This window comes from Rousettus aegyptiacus, unplaced genomic scaffold, assembly GCF_014176215.1.
Source record: "Rousettus aegyptiacus isolate mRouAeg1 unplaced genomic scaffold, mRouAeg1.p scaffold_m13_p_14, whole genome shotgun sequence".
NCBI lineage: Eukaryota > Metazoa > Chordata > Mammalia > Chiroptera > Pteropodidae > Rousettus > Rousettus aegyptiacus.
In genome coordinates this window covers 32,747,857-32,763,051 of record NW_023416289.1, presented here as the reverse complement: position 1 = coordinate 32,763,051, position 15,195 = coordinate 32,747,857, and the positions used below count along the sequence as shown (strand labels likewise).

At 52.3% G+C, this 15,195-nt stretch overlaps 1 protein-coding gene across 6 annotated transcripts; it reads right to left on the bottom strand.

Moving 5' to 3' along the window:
- Window positions 1-650: 650 nt before the first annotated feature.
- Window positions 651-14,760, bottom strand: LSR (lipolysis stimulated lipoprotein receptor). 6 transcript variants are annotated; one of them, XM_016119720.2, is made up of 10 exons: window positions 13,810-14,760; window positions 12,327-12,671; window positions 7,298-7,417; window positions 5,748-5,804; window positions 5,058-5,204; window positions 2,223-2,384; window positions 1,996-2,055; window positions 1,774-1,902; window positions 863-1,488; window positions 651-780 (listed from the first exon to the last, which is right to left on the bottom strand). In XM_016119720.2, exons 1-10 carry the CDS (start codon window positions 14,012-14,014, stop codon window positions 745-747), a joined length of 1,887 nt encoding a protein of 628 aa, XP_015975206.2. In that variant the 5' UTR covers window positions 14,015-14,760; the 3' UTR covers window positions 651-744. The 6 variants fall into 6 exon arrangements, with proteins under 6 accessions (XP_015975206.2, XP_015975208.2, XP_015975203.1 ...); XM_016119722.2 differs by having other exon boundaries at window positions 1,996-2,052; XM_016119717.2 differs by having other exon boundaries at window positions 1,774-1,905; window positions 13,810-14,759.
- Window positions 14,761-15,195: the final 435 nt, after the last annotated feature.

The following is a 15,195-nucleotide window of genomic DNA, read 5'->3' as shown; positions in this document are numbered from 1 at the left end:
CCGGCAGCGGATCGCTGCTGCAGCGGCCGCCGCTTTCTATTTTTTTCCCCTTTTTTTTCCTCCTTTACTTGAGCTGCGCGCGCGCGGCGGCGGCAGCAGCGCGAGCCCGGGGCCGACGCGCGTGGGGGGAGGGCAGCCCCCGGGGAGCGCGCGCGCTGTCTCCGATGGCGGGCGGGCGCGCGCCGGCCTGGGTCTCGGCAGGGCGCGGGGTCGCCGCCACTGCCTCCGGGGCCGGCCGGCACTTGCCGACAGGCCGCCCAGGTGGAACGTGGGCCCGGATGGAACGCCGGGGGACGCGAAGGAGGGGCTGTGGTCGCCGGGACGAGGCAGACGGCAGGGTTTGGAGACAGTAAAGTAGGTCGAGGGGGAGGGGGTGAGTGGAAGGAAGAACGCGCACGCGCGCTCCCGGCGTTTGGGCTGAGCGCGAAGGCGGGGGCTCGGGGCGCATGCGCACGTCTGGGCGGGGTCGGGGCGCGCACGCAGGACCGGGCGGAGCCAGCGTGAGGCACGCACTCCCTGCCTGAGCTGGTCCTTTACTCCAGCCCAGGACACTAGTCCCAGTAGAGGGGACAAGCGGCCTTGTACAGGCCCACAGGAGAGCTGTCCCAGCTCCCAGCCTCTAGCAGCAAAACAAACGCTTCCCTCCAGACTACGGCTTTGTGATCATATATTTTATTAGACAGGGAAGATCATCAGTAGTCCTTCAAATTAAAAAAGTACAAAAACTACATACAAAATGTGAGATCAGACGACTAAACTTTCCCGACTCAGGGCCAAGTTCTGCAAAGTAGAAAGAAAAAGGTGTGAGCTCCGGGCTGGAGAGGATCCAGGAAAGGTCTTAAAGCTAGGGGTGTACACTCACCTTCTTAAGCCTCCGCTCACGGGAAGCCTGGGAGTCTGTCTCAGAGTAAGGGGGAGGTGCTGGAGGGTAATAGGCTTCCTCTTCATCTTCCTCTCTGTAAGGTTTCCTCTCTGCTGGCCCCTTTTTCCTTAAGGCCTCTTCCAGAAGCCGCCCATCATATTGGGGGTCCCTGGACCTGGAGCCATTGTCCGGAGGGTCCCGGGAATGGCGGTAGTGAAACCTAGGATCAGCATGAGGGCGGTCTCTAGATCTGGAGTCGTCATAGTGGGGATCCTGGGAATGTGGTAAACCCCTTGGGTTGTCTTGGTCATAGAGGTCATCACGGCTGCGGCTTCGGGGGGTTACATAAGCTCGATCTCTCCTTCCACTACTTGGGGGAGACCTCCTCCCCGATTCAGCAGAGCTTGGCCACGTGAGGTCATCCAGAGCATCCACAGAGCGGGCCCGGGGCCGCCCAGCCCCCCAGCCACTCCTGGGCCTCTCTGTGAGGGTTTCTTGATCCCACCTCCTGGGACTATGGGGGGAGTGGTGACCCCATTCCTCATCCCGGATCGGGGTGAGGGCAGGGCCCCGGGAAGGCCGGGATCTCCAGTCGTCCTCGTGGAGGGAGGTCACTTCACTCATGGCTGTAGGGAAAGGAAGTGTTACTGACTTCTGGGAAGTCAGGACTTAATTCCAGGAGTTCCCGGGTCTAACAGTATCACCCTTTGGCTCAGACTCTTTACAGGGCCCTAGGCTTCTCATCCGTTAAGAGATAATACACAAATCCCATACACTTCTCACTGTGGGTACACTAAGGAAGGAGGGACTGTATCCAGCATTTGCAGCAAGCATCCCTTGGATAAGTTATTAGGGAGATATGCTTCCCCTTCCCCTCTTAGGATCCCCCAAACTCCATGGCTCCTACTCACCCCGCTCTATACGGCCATTGGGAGGGCCAGGTCGAGAAGGATCAAAGTTGGCCAGCTCTTTCTCCATGTAGTATAGGACCCTCATGGAGTCATCCTGCTGGCTGGCCTGAATCCTATAGCCACTACGGACTTCTAGGACAAGAGATAGAGGTGATCACTTTGAGTACTGGCCCAGCCCCTTTCCCTACAGGCATGACTAACCTCATAACGACTGGTTCTTACCAGAGGTCACACTGCTGTCTGCTTCACGAAGCAGGGGTACTTGGGAGCTGTGGCCACCTACTGAGGGAGACTGGCTGTCAGTGGCCATCCACCCTGAGCAAAGCCATGCATTCCCAGCCCCCTCTTCCCTGCCCCAAGTCCCCTGTTCTTTCCAGCCCCATACCCTTTAGTGCCCAAATGCCCAGCCTACTGCTGCCCCAGCTGCTGCTGGCTCCCCCAGAACTCACCTGAACTATTCCTGTCAAAGTCTCCAGCATACTGGTTGTAGACAGGGCCCATGGGAATCATAGCTCCCGGGGGTGGGGTCTTGGCAGGGGAGAGGTATGCATAGGTGCTGGGAGCATAGATGCTTGGGACACCTGAGGTGGCTGCTTTGCCAGCAGCATACACTGGGAAGACAGACACCATGAGAAAGTGGCCAGGAGCCATGCTGCCCTTCCTGTGATAGGTCTGGAGGGACATGTACCTGGACCTCCTCCCCCCTCCCCCACCCCCAGGCCTGGAGCTTCCTTAGGCACTTGGGTGGCTTCTGCAGGTCTATTACCTTCATTGAGTCCACATCTCCTGTGTGATTCCTCATAGAGCTCTGAGGACAGGGGTGCACACTGGCAGCCTTTGGCCTCAGTGTGACAGGCCAGTGTTTTGACAGTTTGCTAACATTTGTTGAGGTTTTACATAAAATCCCAATTTTCTAGCCACCTTATCAGATGTGACCACCTGGGCCTGCATTCTTACAGAGCAACAGGGCAAAGCTGATCTTTTAGATAAAGCCCATGTGCTGTACCCACAGGCTGGGATCCTCATGATCAGCTGAGTGCTGCTCTAGAAAAGGAACCATCTGGGGGTAGAGGGAGATACCATGTCTTCTCCCTATGGAGTTTTCCAGACTTAGATGCCAGGATTATAAGGGCTCAGAGTTCACTTGCCTCAGCCAAGCAGCAAAGTATCTCCGTTAATGTTTCTAACTAGTGGGAGGTACCCACTGCCACTCCTCCTTGGTCCCCTTCTGGTTCTAGGATTGATGGTTCCTTGCTGCCTTCCTCCTCAGGCAAGAGGCTGAGTTCTGGTAGCTGTTCTTGCAGCAAAGTCATTGGGCCTAGGCAAGTCAATTCCTCCCTGGGCTTCCAATAGGAAAATGGGGGTGGGAGTGGAGGCACAGAGTGGGTAAGACAGGCTAAGACAGCTCCCTTCCACCTCTGATTCTGTCTGGAAACAGAAGGCTCAGTGCTCAGTCCTCCTCAGGAGAAGCCCCCCAGTGGCTCAAGTGATTGGATGTTTTATAATTAGCAGTGGGAGCTGTTGCTCCCAGATGGCCCAGCAGGGCTGTGGCTATAGCTGCGGAGAAGTAACCTGGCCTCTGGCAAGAAGTTAATGGGGCCTCGGTTTGGGGTAACAAGGACTCAGGAAGGAGGGAATTTGTAGTCCGGGTCCCAGCCCTAGCCTTAATTAGTAAGGCAACCGCAAATTTGTTTGCTGCCCTTGGGGGTCCCTCCCCAACTGTGAAATGAATTAATGTCTACCTCCTAAACCAGAAGCTTTCAACTTAAAATGACAAGAGAGAGATGGACAGCGTAAGTTCTCAGAGGGCAGTGGATTTTTTTTCAGGGAAGTGATATTTTGAGAAACCAGGTTGCTCACCACTGAGCTAAATGACCTTAAAACTAGCCTGCAGAGACTGAGCTACAGCCCCATGCACTCCCAGAGTCTTCCCTTAATGCTCACAACACCCCATAAGGTCAGGACCTTGCAGAGAAGGAAACAAGCTCACAGAGGGGACACTTCTCATCTAAGGTCAGCTAGTTTGAGCGTCAGGACTCTGATTTGCTCCCTGGTCCTCTATCATTGCCGACGCTGATAGCAACAATGTCCAGTGGCTAGTCGGTATGGAACACTTTATGTAGGCAGAACCCTGCACTAAATGCTAGACACACCAGTTCCCCACATCCCCAGGCTCACCCTGTACAGAGGGCTCTGCTATGGCTCCACTATACAGAAGAGACTGAGGCTGAAGAGGGGAAGTCACTGGGCTTCCAAGCAGGTAAAGCGGTGAGATAGGCCTCAAACCTCCACTTGCCAAAGTTCACAGCAATTGCCAATGATTCTGCTGTTAACACAGCTCAGACTGGGTGATACCTAAGTTATGGCATGCGTATAAGCACAAACATCTGTCTGGAGTACATGGGTCATTTCTTTACACTACCTGTTCACTACTGGCCTAGAAATGGCCAGGAGCCGCTCTACCTCTTTTGTGGTATCATGTTCTAGGTGCTCGACATGTGTAAAGTTGTTTGTTTCTAGCTGTCAATGTCATCTGTTCATCAGCCAAAGATACGGTGAACTTAATGATGAAAAAAGGTGGAAGTGTTGACCTTAATAAGGACTAGTAGGGAAGTACGCTTTCATGACCAACATTCAATGCAAGAGAATAGATATCAGATATGTCTGAATATAAGAAAGTGGCCAACATAACCTTTCATGTCAAAGTTGATGAAAATAGTTATCAACTGCATGCAGAGGTGCTGACGTACCCAGGTAGCCCCTGAGGAGGGCCAATGTGGCAGTAGGAGGAGGCAGACTCCATTCCTTCCTTCCTTCCCCTTTAAACTCTGGTCCCACCTCCATTCCCAACCCTCCAGGTGCCACTCTAATGTGCTAGATATGTCTTTAAATATTATGTCCATGGAAAAGCCAAGTGTTTGTATGGATGTGGGTTTTTAAAATTTGCTTAAATTATGTGGTACTGTAAACCTTGTTTGATTTCTTACCTTTTTCACTTAAGATTTTATTTTTAAAGGGAATTTTACTTTCTAGGGAATGTTTTATACTATTTGAATTTTTTCATCATGTTTATAGATTATATGTTCAAAAAGAAAAACTCAAAATAAATGAAGATTAACAATAAATGAAAAGTTGAAGTATGTAAGTAAAAATCTAAAACAGCCTGTCCTCCTTGGCTCACTTGCTCAAATTGCTCACCTCTTAACCTCCAGATAAGTGGCACCTCCTTCCCCTTGGACCCAGGCAGGATACCAAGTGGAGGTGGTCACGCAAGGGTCACTTACAGGCCTCTGGACAGCAGCACCTCTCCGGACAGCAGGGGCACCTGACGTAACAGCAGCAGGTGTGGGGGCAGCACTGACACCAGCAAATGCCCAGGAGGAGGAAGACAAGGAAGACAGCCAGACAGATGACAACCACAAACAGCCAGTCTGCAGAGAGATGGGAACAGGCCGTGAGCCGGGAGGCCTGGGAGGGAACAGGGACACAGACACGGCAGGGCAGGGCAGAGACAGGTGGGATGACACTATGTGCAAAGCTTGTATGGGAAGCTGTCGCCCTTGCTAGATTCTCCATGCCAGACACTGGGGAGCAGCAGCAGAGAGATGTTCACCCCTCTATAACTCGGGCCAATCCCAAAGTTAGGGAACGTGCCTTGGGCTCATGGGGGCAAGGCAGAAAATAAGAGGTGACTTGGCCAGAGCAAAGACAGGCTGTAGCCTCAGAGAGGTGATAGAGAGCCAGCTGCCCAGATCCCAGAACCCAGAAGAGCACTACGAGCACCAGTCACAGGAGCCTCCTGCCTACACCCCAGGCCACCCGTCATCCTGGCCCACCCCAAAGCCCAGAGCCATGTCACTACATGCCATAGAGTTGGAGTCAGGCAAAGTTAGTGGGGGTCCACAGCGAGCGGTGTTTAGAGTGGGGAATACTTAGAAGTGGTAAGTGGTGTGTGGGGGACTCCACCCCCGTACCTTCCATGGGCCCCGCCTGAAAACCAGGTAAGAGCTCAGCCACCCCTGAGGTCCTGCCTGGAGGGACAAAAGAGAGACAGATTATGCTGGCAAGGGCCAGCCCAGGCCACCCCTCCCTTGAAGCCCAGCTTTAGGCTCATCAAGGTGAAGATGTGCCCTGAAGCAGAGGATAGATCGGTGGCCTACAAGGGTCCTAGCCCATGGTTCCTGCCTTCCACCCGCCCCCCATGTGGGTGCTGTTTTCCAGGTTTCTGACACATAATTCACCCTCTCTCAAGCCTCAGGGGATTCTGTTGCCCAGAAGAGTTACAGTGCATCTCCCATGAGTTCTGAAGGAGTGACCTCAGTTTGGGCACCCCATCTTTTCTACACATATGGGTCCTATTGTCCCAAAGGGCTGCATCCCATGTGATAGGGACAGTCCTGTTGCAGCACGTATAGCAGGCGCAGTATCCTAGGGCCCATGAATGTTTTAATTTTATTTTTAAAATTTGAAGAAAAAATACCAAATATATAATAATAAATTTGTCTTTATAGCAAAGCAATCAAAATATTTTTTAATAGAAGAGGCCCATGAAGGCAAAAGGTGGTAAAGGATTGTGTGCTTGTGTACCTTGCTTTGAAAATTTCCTGGTTTCAATTTCTAATACATTAAGCAACTATAGACATAACCCACAAAAATGTGAACAAAAACTCCTCCAAGATCCTCGTTAATTTTTCAAGGTGTAAGCGAGTCTTAAGATTCCATTTTGATTACTACTAATGCAGACTGTGCATTTTACCAAAGGACATGAAGAGGTTCTTTGGGTCACTGGTGCACACATTCTGTCACACATGCGTGAAATCCGTCGCATGGTTTGAGCGCCCTGGAGCATGCTCCCCCATCATGTGCGTTCATTCACACAGGCATTTCCTTGCACCGCGCATAAGATGATGGCAGTGTATAGCCCAGCAGCATCTCACATATAGCACATACCACACAAGCCTTTATGTGTTCACTGAGAACAGAGTGTCTGGCTAATGGCAGCATTCCCCACACACGACAGTGGCTGCTGGTGGCTACCCCACCCTGCCCCTAGGCATCTGGAGGGACCTTGCCAGAAGGAAGCACTCACTGTATAAGCCACACAATGCCATCCCAGCAGGGCAGAGGGCAAGGTTCCTGTGCTTTGGCAAGGGCTTCTGGGAGCAGATGTGGCGCTAGAGATGTGACAGAAGGTGAGTCCAGTTTCCCTTGAATTATACACACCATCAACCCTCCACTCATTGCCAATCAACTCATAACACTTCTGTATTTTTAGAAAATAAGGCTGGGAAGAAGTTGAGTTCCCGATTCTCTCCACTCTTATTTGAAATATTGCCAGGGAAGGGGTCTCTGCCTAGGGTGCAGGGCACAGATAAGCCCGAGTGACTGGTGGTGCCATGAGGGGAGAGCAAAGCAGGTGACAGAGCCCAGAAAGCGAGCTGGAAGGCAGAGGGAGACACCCAGAAGTGGCAGAGGAGGCCCGCATCCCCTCCCCTTCCAGGCCCTCAGGGCCCAGCCCACTCACCCAGGACGATGAGCTCTGCGTAGGCCTCATTGTTTCCCTGAAGGTCCTGGGCCGAGACCACGGAGCAGTAATACACACCACTGTCTCCCCAAGCTGTCTGGTCAAAGGTCAGGTCAGCATCTGTATCAGGAGAGTGTGAGGCCACCATGAGGGAGGCCAGAGCCTCCTCCCAAGGGGACATCAGGCCAGTGGGCAAGGGAGCAAGGCTGCAGATGTACCAAGTAACAATCCGTACCTGGGCTGTGCTTCCTCTTAAGCTCTGTATTAAACACTTAATGGGGGGCGGGGGTGTTTCTAGAAGTCTGGGAGGTGGGCAGTGTTATCTTTCCTGGCTTATAGATGAGATGACCATACCCACCCAAAGTCATTCATTTAGCTCTTCAGCGGTGGAGCTCAGACGGTCTGACTCCAAGCAATGCTTCAGACTTACAACCCTCCTCTGCACCACCTCTCAAAGCAGAAGTTACCTCTCCCAGCATGAACCACCAGGGAGCGTGCTGTTGGCCCAGGATATGAGTCCAGGGTAAAAGGCAAAGATAAATAGGCCAGATTCCAGGAATTGGAAGATGCTCAAGCATGAGAATGGGGGTGTGGGGTGGGGGGTGTCTTGACCGGGCCACAGTCCAGGTCCAGCCAAAGGCTTCAGGACGCTCAGGCCTGAAGCAGCCCCGAGGCAGGGAGCCTGTTAATTACACCAGTAATGAAAGTCTTTCAGCACATCCGGTTTCCAATCTACTCCTCAGGCCCTAATTAGTCAAATCCCTGCAGCCATCCGCCAGTGTGGAACAGTGTGGGACCCAGTAGGTAACTCCACCCAAGACCCATGGAGAGTAGGAGACAGGAGCACCCCCACAGCCACCCAGCACCTTCTTCCCAGCTGCTCTGTCACTCTGGCCCCCGCTGACCTGCCCCATGTACCCACTGCCCTTTTCCATGACAGCTGAGAGCAATAACTGTACGTGCCCCAGTTTGCAGCACCTGGCATCCACTCGGGCATCAGCTGATTGCCAAAGGAATGAAAGAACCAGAGCCTTCCTGCTGAAAGGAAGACTTTCCATCCACAGAAAAACCTCCTTTCAACGTCTATCTCCATCACCCCAAACGCCTTAACCTGGCCCGCAAGCCCTTGGCATGATCTGGCCACCAGTTACCACACCAGCCTCATCCCCACTGTTCTCCTTCACTCACGAGGCTCTGGACACATCAGCCTCCTCACTGTGCTGCAACATGCAGGACCCACCCTGCCGCGGTTCGCCCTCGTGCTGTGTTCCCAGACCCTCGCAGGGCTGGTTCCATCCTGCTCGCACAGCTCCCTCACCCCACTGTTGAATTCTATCAGCCAGCACAGGGGCTAAGTGTCCCTGATCCCATCCCCCAGGAGAATGTGGGCTCCACGCAAGCAGAAGGTGGTCTGCCTTGGTTATTGCTGAGTCCCCAGTGCTTGACACAGGGCCTGGCCAAGACCCAGGAGGCACCCCTTCCCTCCTCACGCGACCTCTCATAGCATTTGTCTGTTCCAGCATTCTAGGTACATGCTACATTCAAAGAGGCCCTTGACACAGTCTTTCAGTATTCAATACTAAGAGAGCATCCTATGTTCCAGGCTGTATCTGAGGCATGTGGTATACTTAAGGGCAACAGTTCTCCATGGACCTTTCCAGAGGTCAAAGTTATTTTGCATACTACTACTAAGATGTTATTTGCCTTTTTCATTCGCTCTCTGAAAGTACTGTGGAGGTTTCCAGAGGCTATATGACATGCGCCAACACAACATACTGAACGCAGAAGCAGCTTTGAGACTCCATTTTCTACTCAGACTTCAACATGTACAAAAATATAAAATAATAAAACACTTTTTGTTTAAGTTTTTGGTTTGTTTTGGAAAATCTGGTAGTTTTTTTCATAAAAAGTATCTTATCAGTGTCAACCTATAAGGATTTAATCACTGTCGTTTTAAATCTTTTTAAAACTTGCTAGATATAAAAACAAAGTTCTTTGAGGACCTCAGTAATCAAAAGTGTAGAGGCCTAAGACCAACCGTTTGAGAACCACTGGATATAAATTCTTGCCCTTAGAGAGCTCAGATTTTATCTTCACTGGGAGAGAGACAAGTAAAACATTTAAATACATGGCATGTCAGACAGTGTTAAGCATTATCGAAAAAACCAATCAGGGAAGGCAGACAGAAAGTGCCGGTGTGGAGGTGAGGGTTGTGCAAGTATAACTAGGGTGACCTTTGGAGCAAATAAGAAGCAGAGGACACAACTCCTCTCCATGGTCATACATCTAGCTACTAAGTACTGTGTGCTGGGTCCTTTTGCACATATTCTTTCACTGAGTCCTCATAAAACTCTGACTACATTCTCCCAAGCCTTCCGGACTCTCCAGAACACCATCATTTTCCCACCTCATCTTTAAACCAGACTCTGGTGGCTCCTTTCCAAAACCACAGCTCAAGGGTAGGTTCCTGCTCAGTGCTGAATTGGTGGACAGGAACCCTGCCCCCGCCCAACAAAAGTTCACAGGCCAGGATCTGAAATCCGGGCTCCTGGACTCAGATCTGGGACTCAGTTGCGTTTTGTTTGGCCTGCATGATATTTCTAAAACCTATGAAAAATGGCTTTCCGGTTTCTTTTGATCAATTCTAAGGCCTGGGCCCACCTCCTTCCTGCAAGGCGCACCCTGTTCCCGGCCTGTTCTATTCTGCATCTAATCCTGATGCACTGGGCTGAGCATTGCTGTTTAAGATGTTGGGAGAAGATGCCGGGTCTCCAGTTGGGAACAGAAGCTGGGCCTCCTCCACACCTCTGGGACTCTGGGTCCTTATCCACACACAGCACAGGCAGCCCTCATGGGCTCTCTGGTCCAGTGTTACTGAGTGGGGGACACATGGACCCCAAGCAGTCTGAGGAAGTAGAAACAGGGCTCCTATTCTGGTGCCCTTTGTCACCAAAGCAGGAAAGAATGAAGGGGCAGCAGAACCCACCCAAGCTGGGGAACACTGAGGGTAAACCACCATTATAGTTTGCCCAGGACTACTTTCACTTAAAACCCAACAACTGGTGACCCCAGGAACACCACAGGAAAGTCTACTTTTCTCCATCCTCAAAGCTGAAATGGAGGAAGTTCCCATGGCTACTGGGTTTCCTGAGAGGACATACACACAATGAATGCTTACAAATCACAGCTTGTATCAAACACAGGGCTAGGTCAAGACAGCTTGAAAGACCTGGGCCTGTGAGGCCTCTGGAGCATGAAGAATCTGCCCCAGCTAGAGCCTGAGGGTCGCTCTGGAGTTTGGGACTCAGGAGATGAGGTGCAATTCCAGCCAGCCTTCAAGGACACTCTCAGTATTTGGGCTGTCCTGACAGGGCCGCCAGACAGTCATGCCTGGCGCTGGCCAGAGAGGTCCCTGCAGTATGGGGGAGGAGGCCTGGACAGCTTGAACCCCAAGAAACCCTCCATCCTCAAGAACAGGAGGATGCTTTGGGCCAAGCTGCCCATGGAAATTCAGGGCAAGTAGGTCTGGTCTAACAGACTACCAGACTCTGTCCCTGGAACCTTGCCTTTCGCTCACGGTCTAGACAGAGTAAGGGAAGGAGTGTGCACCATGCCCTGGTCTCTTGGGGTCTGCAAAAGGATGCTTCCTTCATTCCCAAGATTAAAACTCAAATCTTGTTTAAGACAGTGAAAAGATAAACCCGTTAAGCGGGTGAACCTTCACTCCTCACCCATTGCTGCCCATCACCTTCTTCCCCACCCTTTAGATTTTTTAGGGCCCAGTCCCAGTCCTTCCTCAAATCACATTCACAGTGGTCTTAAAGCGTGTGCCTGGGTCACTCGATACAACACATTACCCCGGTCTGTTTTATTGCAGCACTTAGTACTCGCTGATCTTCTTACTCTTTATCTGCTTGTTTACTGCCTGCCTCACCCCACTAGCATGTCACCTCCTTGAAGGCAGGGATACGGCTGTCCTGATCACCACTCCATCTCCAGCACCTACAATAGCACCTGGAACTTAGTAGGTGATTGACAGATACCAACTGAAAAAATGAATGGATGAATGAATGACTTCTCCACTGCCCCTTGGTCCTAACAGGTACTATCAGCCGGCAGCATTAAGGTTAAGGATAAAGGCTCTCAGGATGGCCTGGGTTCAAATCCCAGCTCCGCATCTTTATTAGCTGTGTGCCTAGACCAGCTAGCTACTTAACCTCTCTGTGCCTCAGATGTCGAGTGCAAAATGTGGCTACGGAGACACAGTGGGAGAATGTTTGTAAAGTGCCTGGCAAGTCGCTTTCTCCATTAAAATCTCTCACCACTTCAGTTCACTCATGTCACCTCCTCTGTGAGTGCTTTGCTGACCACCCTGGGCAAGCAAAAAGCTTACCACTTAGAGACTAGATCCAAGTGTCTGAGAATACCAGCTGTTACCAACTGTGTGACTGTGTGCAATCCATTTTGCCTCCCTGGATCTCCGTAAAATGACAATAGCAGAATCTACTCACAATTACTGCATGGTCTAAATGAATTAATCCATGTAAGCCTGGATTAGAGCCTGGCACACAGGCAGCCCTTTATATGTTGTTATTTATACAAATTTTACTTATTATCGCTGGTAGTTACTAATATTATAGAATCCCTGCCTCTCTCTGCATTACCCATGGTTTTTTTTTTTTTTTTTTATCTGCAAACACTTGACAGTGTTACATTTATCTTTTTTGTCTCCCTCAATGGAATGCAAGCTCTACAAAGGAAGGGATTTGATAATTCTGTTTACTGCTGTACTTCCAGGGGCTCTAAAAGTGCCTGTTATCTGTCAGGTGCTCAATAAATATTTGCTGTTAAATAAAGGAATGGATGGATGGATAGGAGGAAGGATCCTGCTTTTGTCAGTCCCTTTGGACACTAGCACTGATGGGCTTCCAGATGGGGACTCCAGGTGGGAACTCCAGGTTGCACACAAGGGAACAAGCTCAAGCCTGTCCCTGTCCCCTTGCCATCTCCCTTGCCCCACCCAACATACTTCCTGTTATGGTGATCCTCCGGCCCTGATAGTAGTCTCCCAGAGTCACAGCATTGCCCTGCTTGGTGGCCACAACCCTGACAGTGCGCACGCTGTCCTGGCACTCCACATAGGGGTTGTAGCCCGGGTTACCAGCAGCCAGCTGGGCATTGAGCTGGTTGTCCACACTGGCTGGGGAAAAGGCATCAGCGATGCGGTCCCGGCAGAAAGACTTGTACTTCCAGATCACGATGGGTGCCGTGGGGGTCGTGGTCAACTGGTAGGTGCAGGGAAGGGTCACAGGCTGGAAGAGGATCACCACGTGGTAAGGGTCTGACACAGTCACCTGGATAGCGCTGACAGGGGCTGGGGGTAAAAGGAGAGTCAGCAGGAACTGTTATGAGCTCTGGGGAATGCTTCAGTAGAAATGAGCAATATCACTTGTCACTAACTTGACACTTAAGTGTATGGTTTTACAGAGCACTTGGCACTCATTGTTCCTTAATCCCTGGGACTGGTGAGGCAGCTCTGATAATTATGCCCATTTTATGAACCCATGGGGCTGAAGTAGTAGGTGCAAGGCCAGATGGCCAGATTTCTTGGAACATCTTGTCCATCCCTCTTCCCAGAGTGTGTCCTCTGAACCACCCAGCCCCCTCTTCCCTTCTGAGAAAGGGCTTCTCTCTGTAGCCTGTATGGGCAAGCTTGAATGGCCACCACAAAGTGCTGGAGGTCCCACTTCAAAAATGACCACAAAGTTTCCAAGTTCCAAGGGTTTTGTAAATTTGGCGGTTGGGGGTGGTGGGATGGGATGTAAATTTTGCAGTTGTCTGAACTGCTTTGCCATGGAGTAGCTAAATCCCCGATAATGTCTCCATCATTCTCCCACCTTCCCCTACCCACAGACATCTCAAATGAACACGCCCAAAATGCTTGCAGAAAGGCAAAATTCCCCCAAGTCTCAACCCAAACAAACATCCGATCCAGTGAAAGCTTACCAGAGGACGGTTTCAAATCAATCCCACCAGACCCCTAAGCACAGATACTTTGGAGCCCAAAGGACATGGGCGCTGTTTCTTGATCTCTACTTCTAGGAAGCGTCTGATCCAGCCCTTGAGCGCCCGCGCCCCATTACCCCAAGACTTAGAAATCTCGGAGTGCGCCCAAGTCCCCATTCCGGCCTTTTCCAGTGATCCGGTGGTCCTTCACCTCTGCCCTACAAAGAGTCCCATTCTCCGTGCCGCTCCAGAGTTCGCGGTCCCGGAGTTTCACTTCCTGCTATCTCTGAACAAGGGCGGGGGACTGCAGCCTACACTAATGGGGGAATTCCCCTCACTCTTGCACACAAGGGATCTCCTGTGACCCTGGGGATCGGGAGGTCCTCGTCTCTGCGTTCCCACTCCCCCAGCTCTCCTGCCTCCTTGGCGGTGTAGAATTCCAACCATCCACATTATAATGCCCCCCTCCCCACCCTTCCGCGTACCAGGGGCCCCGGTCTCCTTACCTGTGCACAAGGTGCCGAGGAGCCACACGAAGACGAAGACGACCGCGCCCCAACCCGGGGTCGCTCCGTAGGAGCCCAGCCCCACAGAAGAGCCTCGCGCCATTGGCGCCATCGCGGCAGTCTGGGACCTTCGCGTCGGTGCGTCCTCTCCCGGGTTCCCAGAGGGTTGGGGGCGAGGCGCGCACCAAGGCTGGGAGGGGTGCATGCTCCTCCCCTTCCCGCTTCCTCTCCTTATCCCTATTCCAAGCCCACCCTACCCTGCTCTAAGATTCTAATGAGCAGAAACAATGTGGATGAAGAAGGCGTCCAGCTTTCGGGGAGAAACCTGCTTGACTCACTTTGGTTTTCCCAGGCACTCCACCCCCTAACACGCTCTGGGGAATGGATCGGCCCAGGTACACAGGGTGATAATGGGAGGACTGGGCACAGGGCTGGACGGCGGAAAGGGCTTCTCCACCTCCCTGCCCGGAAGTGGGCTGACCCAGGTGTGCTCCGGCCCCCAGGGTCGGAACCAAATGACCAGCGCGCCGGGAGGGCTCCTGCAGACCTGGGATCCTGTCCGGCCCCCTACCACTGGGTTAAGCCGAGTGAAGTGTGACTCACGAAAACCGAGACTCTACTGGGGTGATTCACCTGTTGAGCAGGGCGGGTCCCAGCGCGCACCTGTTCCCTTTCACCCCTCTCCACCACTGGCGATGGGCCTGCCTAGATACGGGGCGGGGCGAGTCTCAGCGAGCTTAGAGCCGGCATATGTCTGTCTATACCGTCTGACTTTTCCGCTAGTCCTGGGATCCTTCCTGTCCCAGTAGTCCGAGGCGCTGTGGCCGCCATGTGTCTTTCACTTAGGTGACTTAAAGAACCAAGTGAGGTTTCCAGAAGGAAGAGAAGCTCTACTCCCTTAAGGACGCCCGAGGGGAGCAGGCCCAGGAAAAGTTGGAATAATACTTAAGAAGTTTTCTATTCTAACCTTCCCCCCGCCCCCGCCATTCCCATCTCGTGGTTTGGCCCCCGGGCATCCCTCGCCCCAGGTCCGGCCTCCGGAAACTGGCTCTTAAAGCGGCCCAGCGGGGGCGCGGGACTAAGGAAGGGTTTCCGCCAAAGCTTCCCAAGGATCGGACCACCTGCGCTCTAGGGCGGGGCGAGGCGAGGCCACCGGAAAGCCGGGCGCTTTGCGAGGCTCTGCTGCCCCAAATGGCGGTTAGGGGAAGCGCGTCCTGGGGCACACTAAGCTCTTCCTTGGAGGAGACTCCCTGGAAGTGGCAAGCTGGCCAGTGGCTGGCAAAATCGGTAACCAGGAATGTTTTGTTGGACTGGATCTTGTTAAAACTCAAGTAGGATCACATATCTCTGCTCAAAAGTTTCCTATGGCTCCCACTCCCAGCAGAA

Bases quoted from the DNA above. Each gene is read 5' to 3' on its own strand.
- LSR (XM_016119717.2), bottom strand. From the start codon at position 14,014: ATGCACCCCTCCCAGCCTTGGTGCGCGCCTCGCCCCCAACCCTCTGGG. The intron at 5,805-7,297 runs GTGAGTGGGCTG...TTGTCCCTCCAG, and splicing joins CGCAGAGCTCATCGTCCTGG to GCAGGACCTCAGGGGTGGCT. The intron at 1,906-1,995 runs GTAAGAACCAGT...CTCTTGTCCTAG, and splicing joins AGACAGCAGTGTGACCTCTG to AAGTCCGTAGTGGCTATAGG.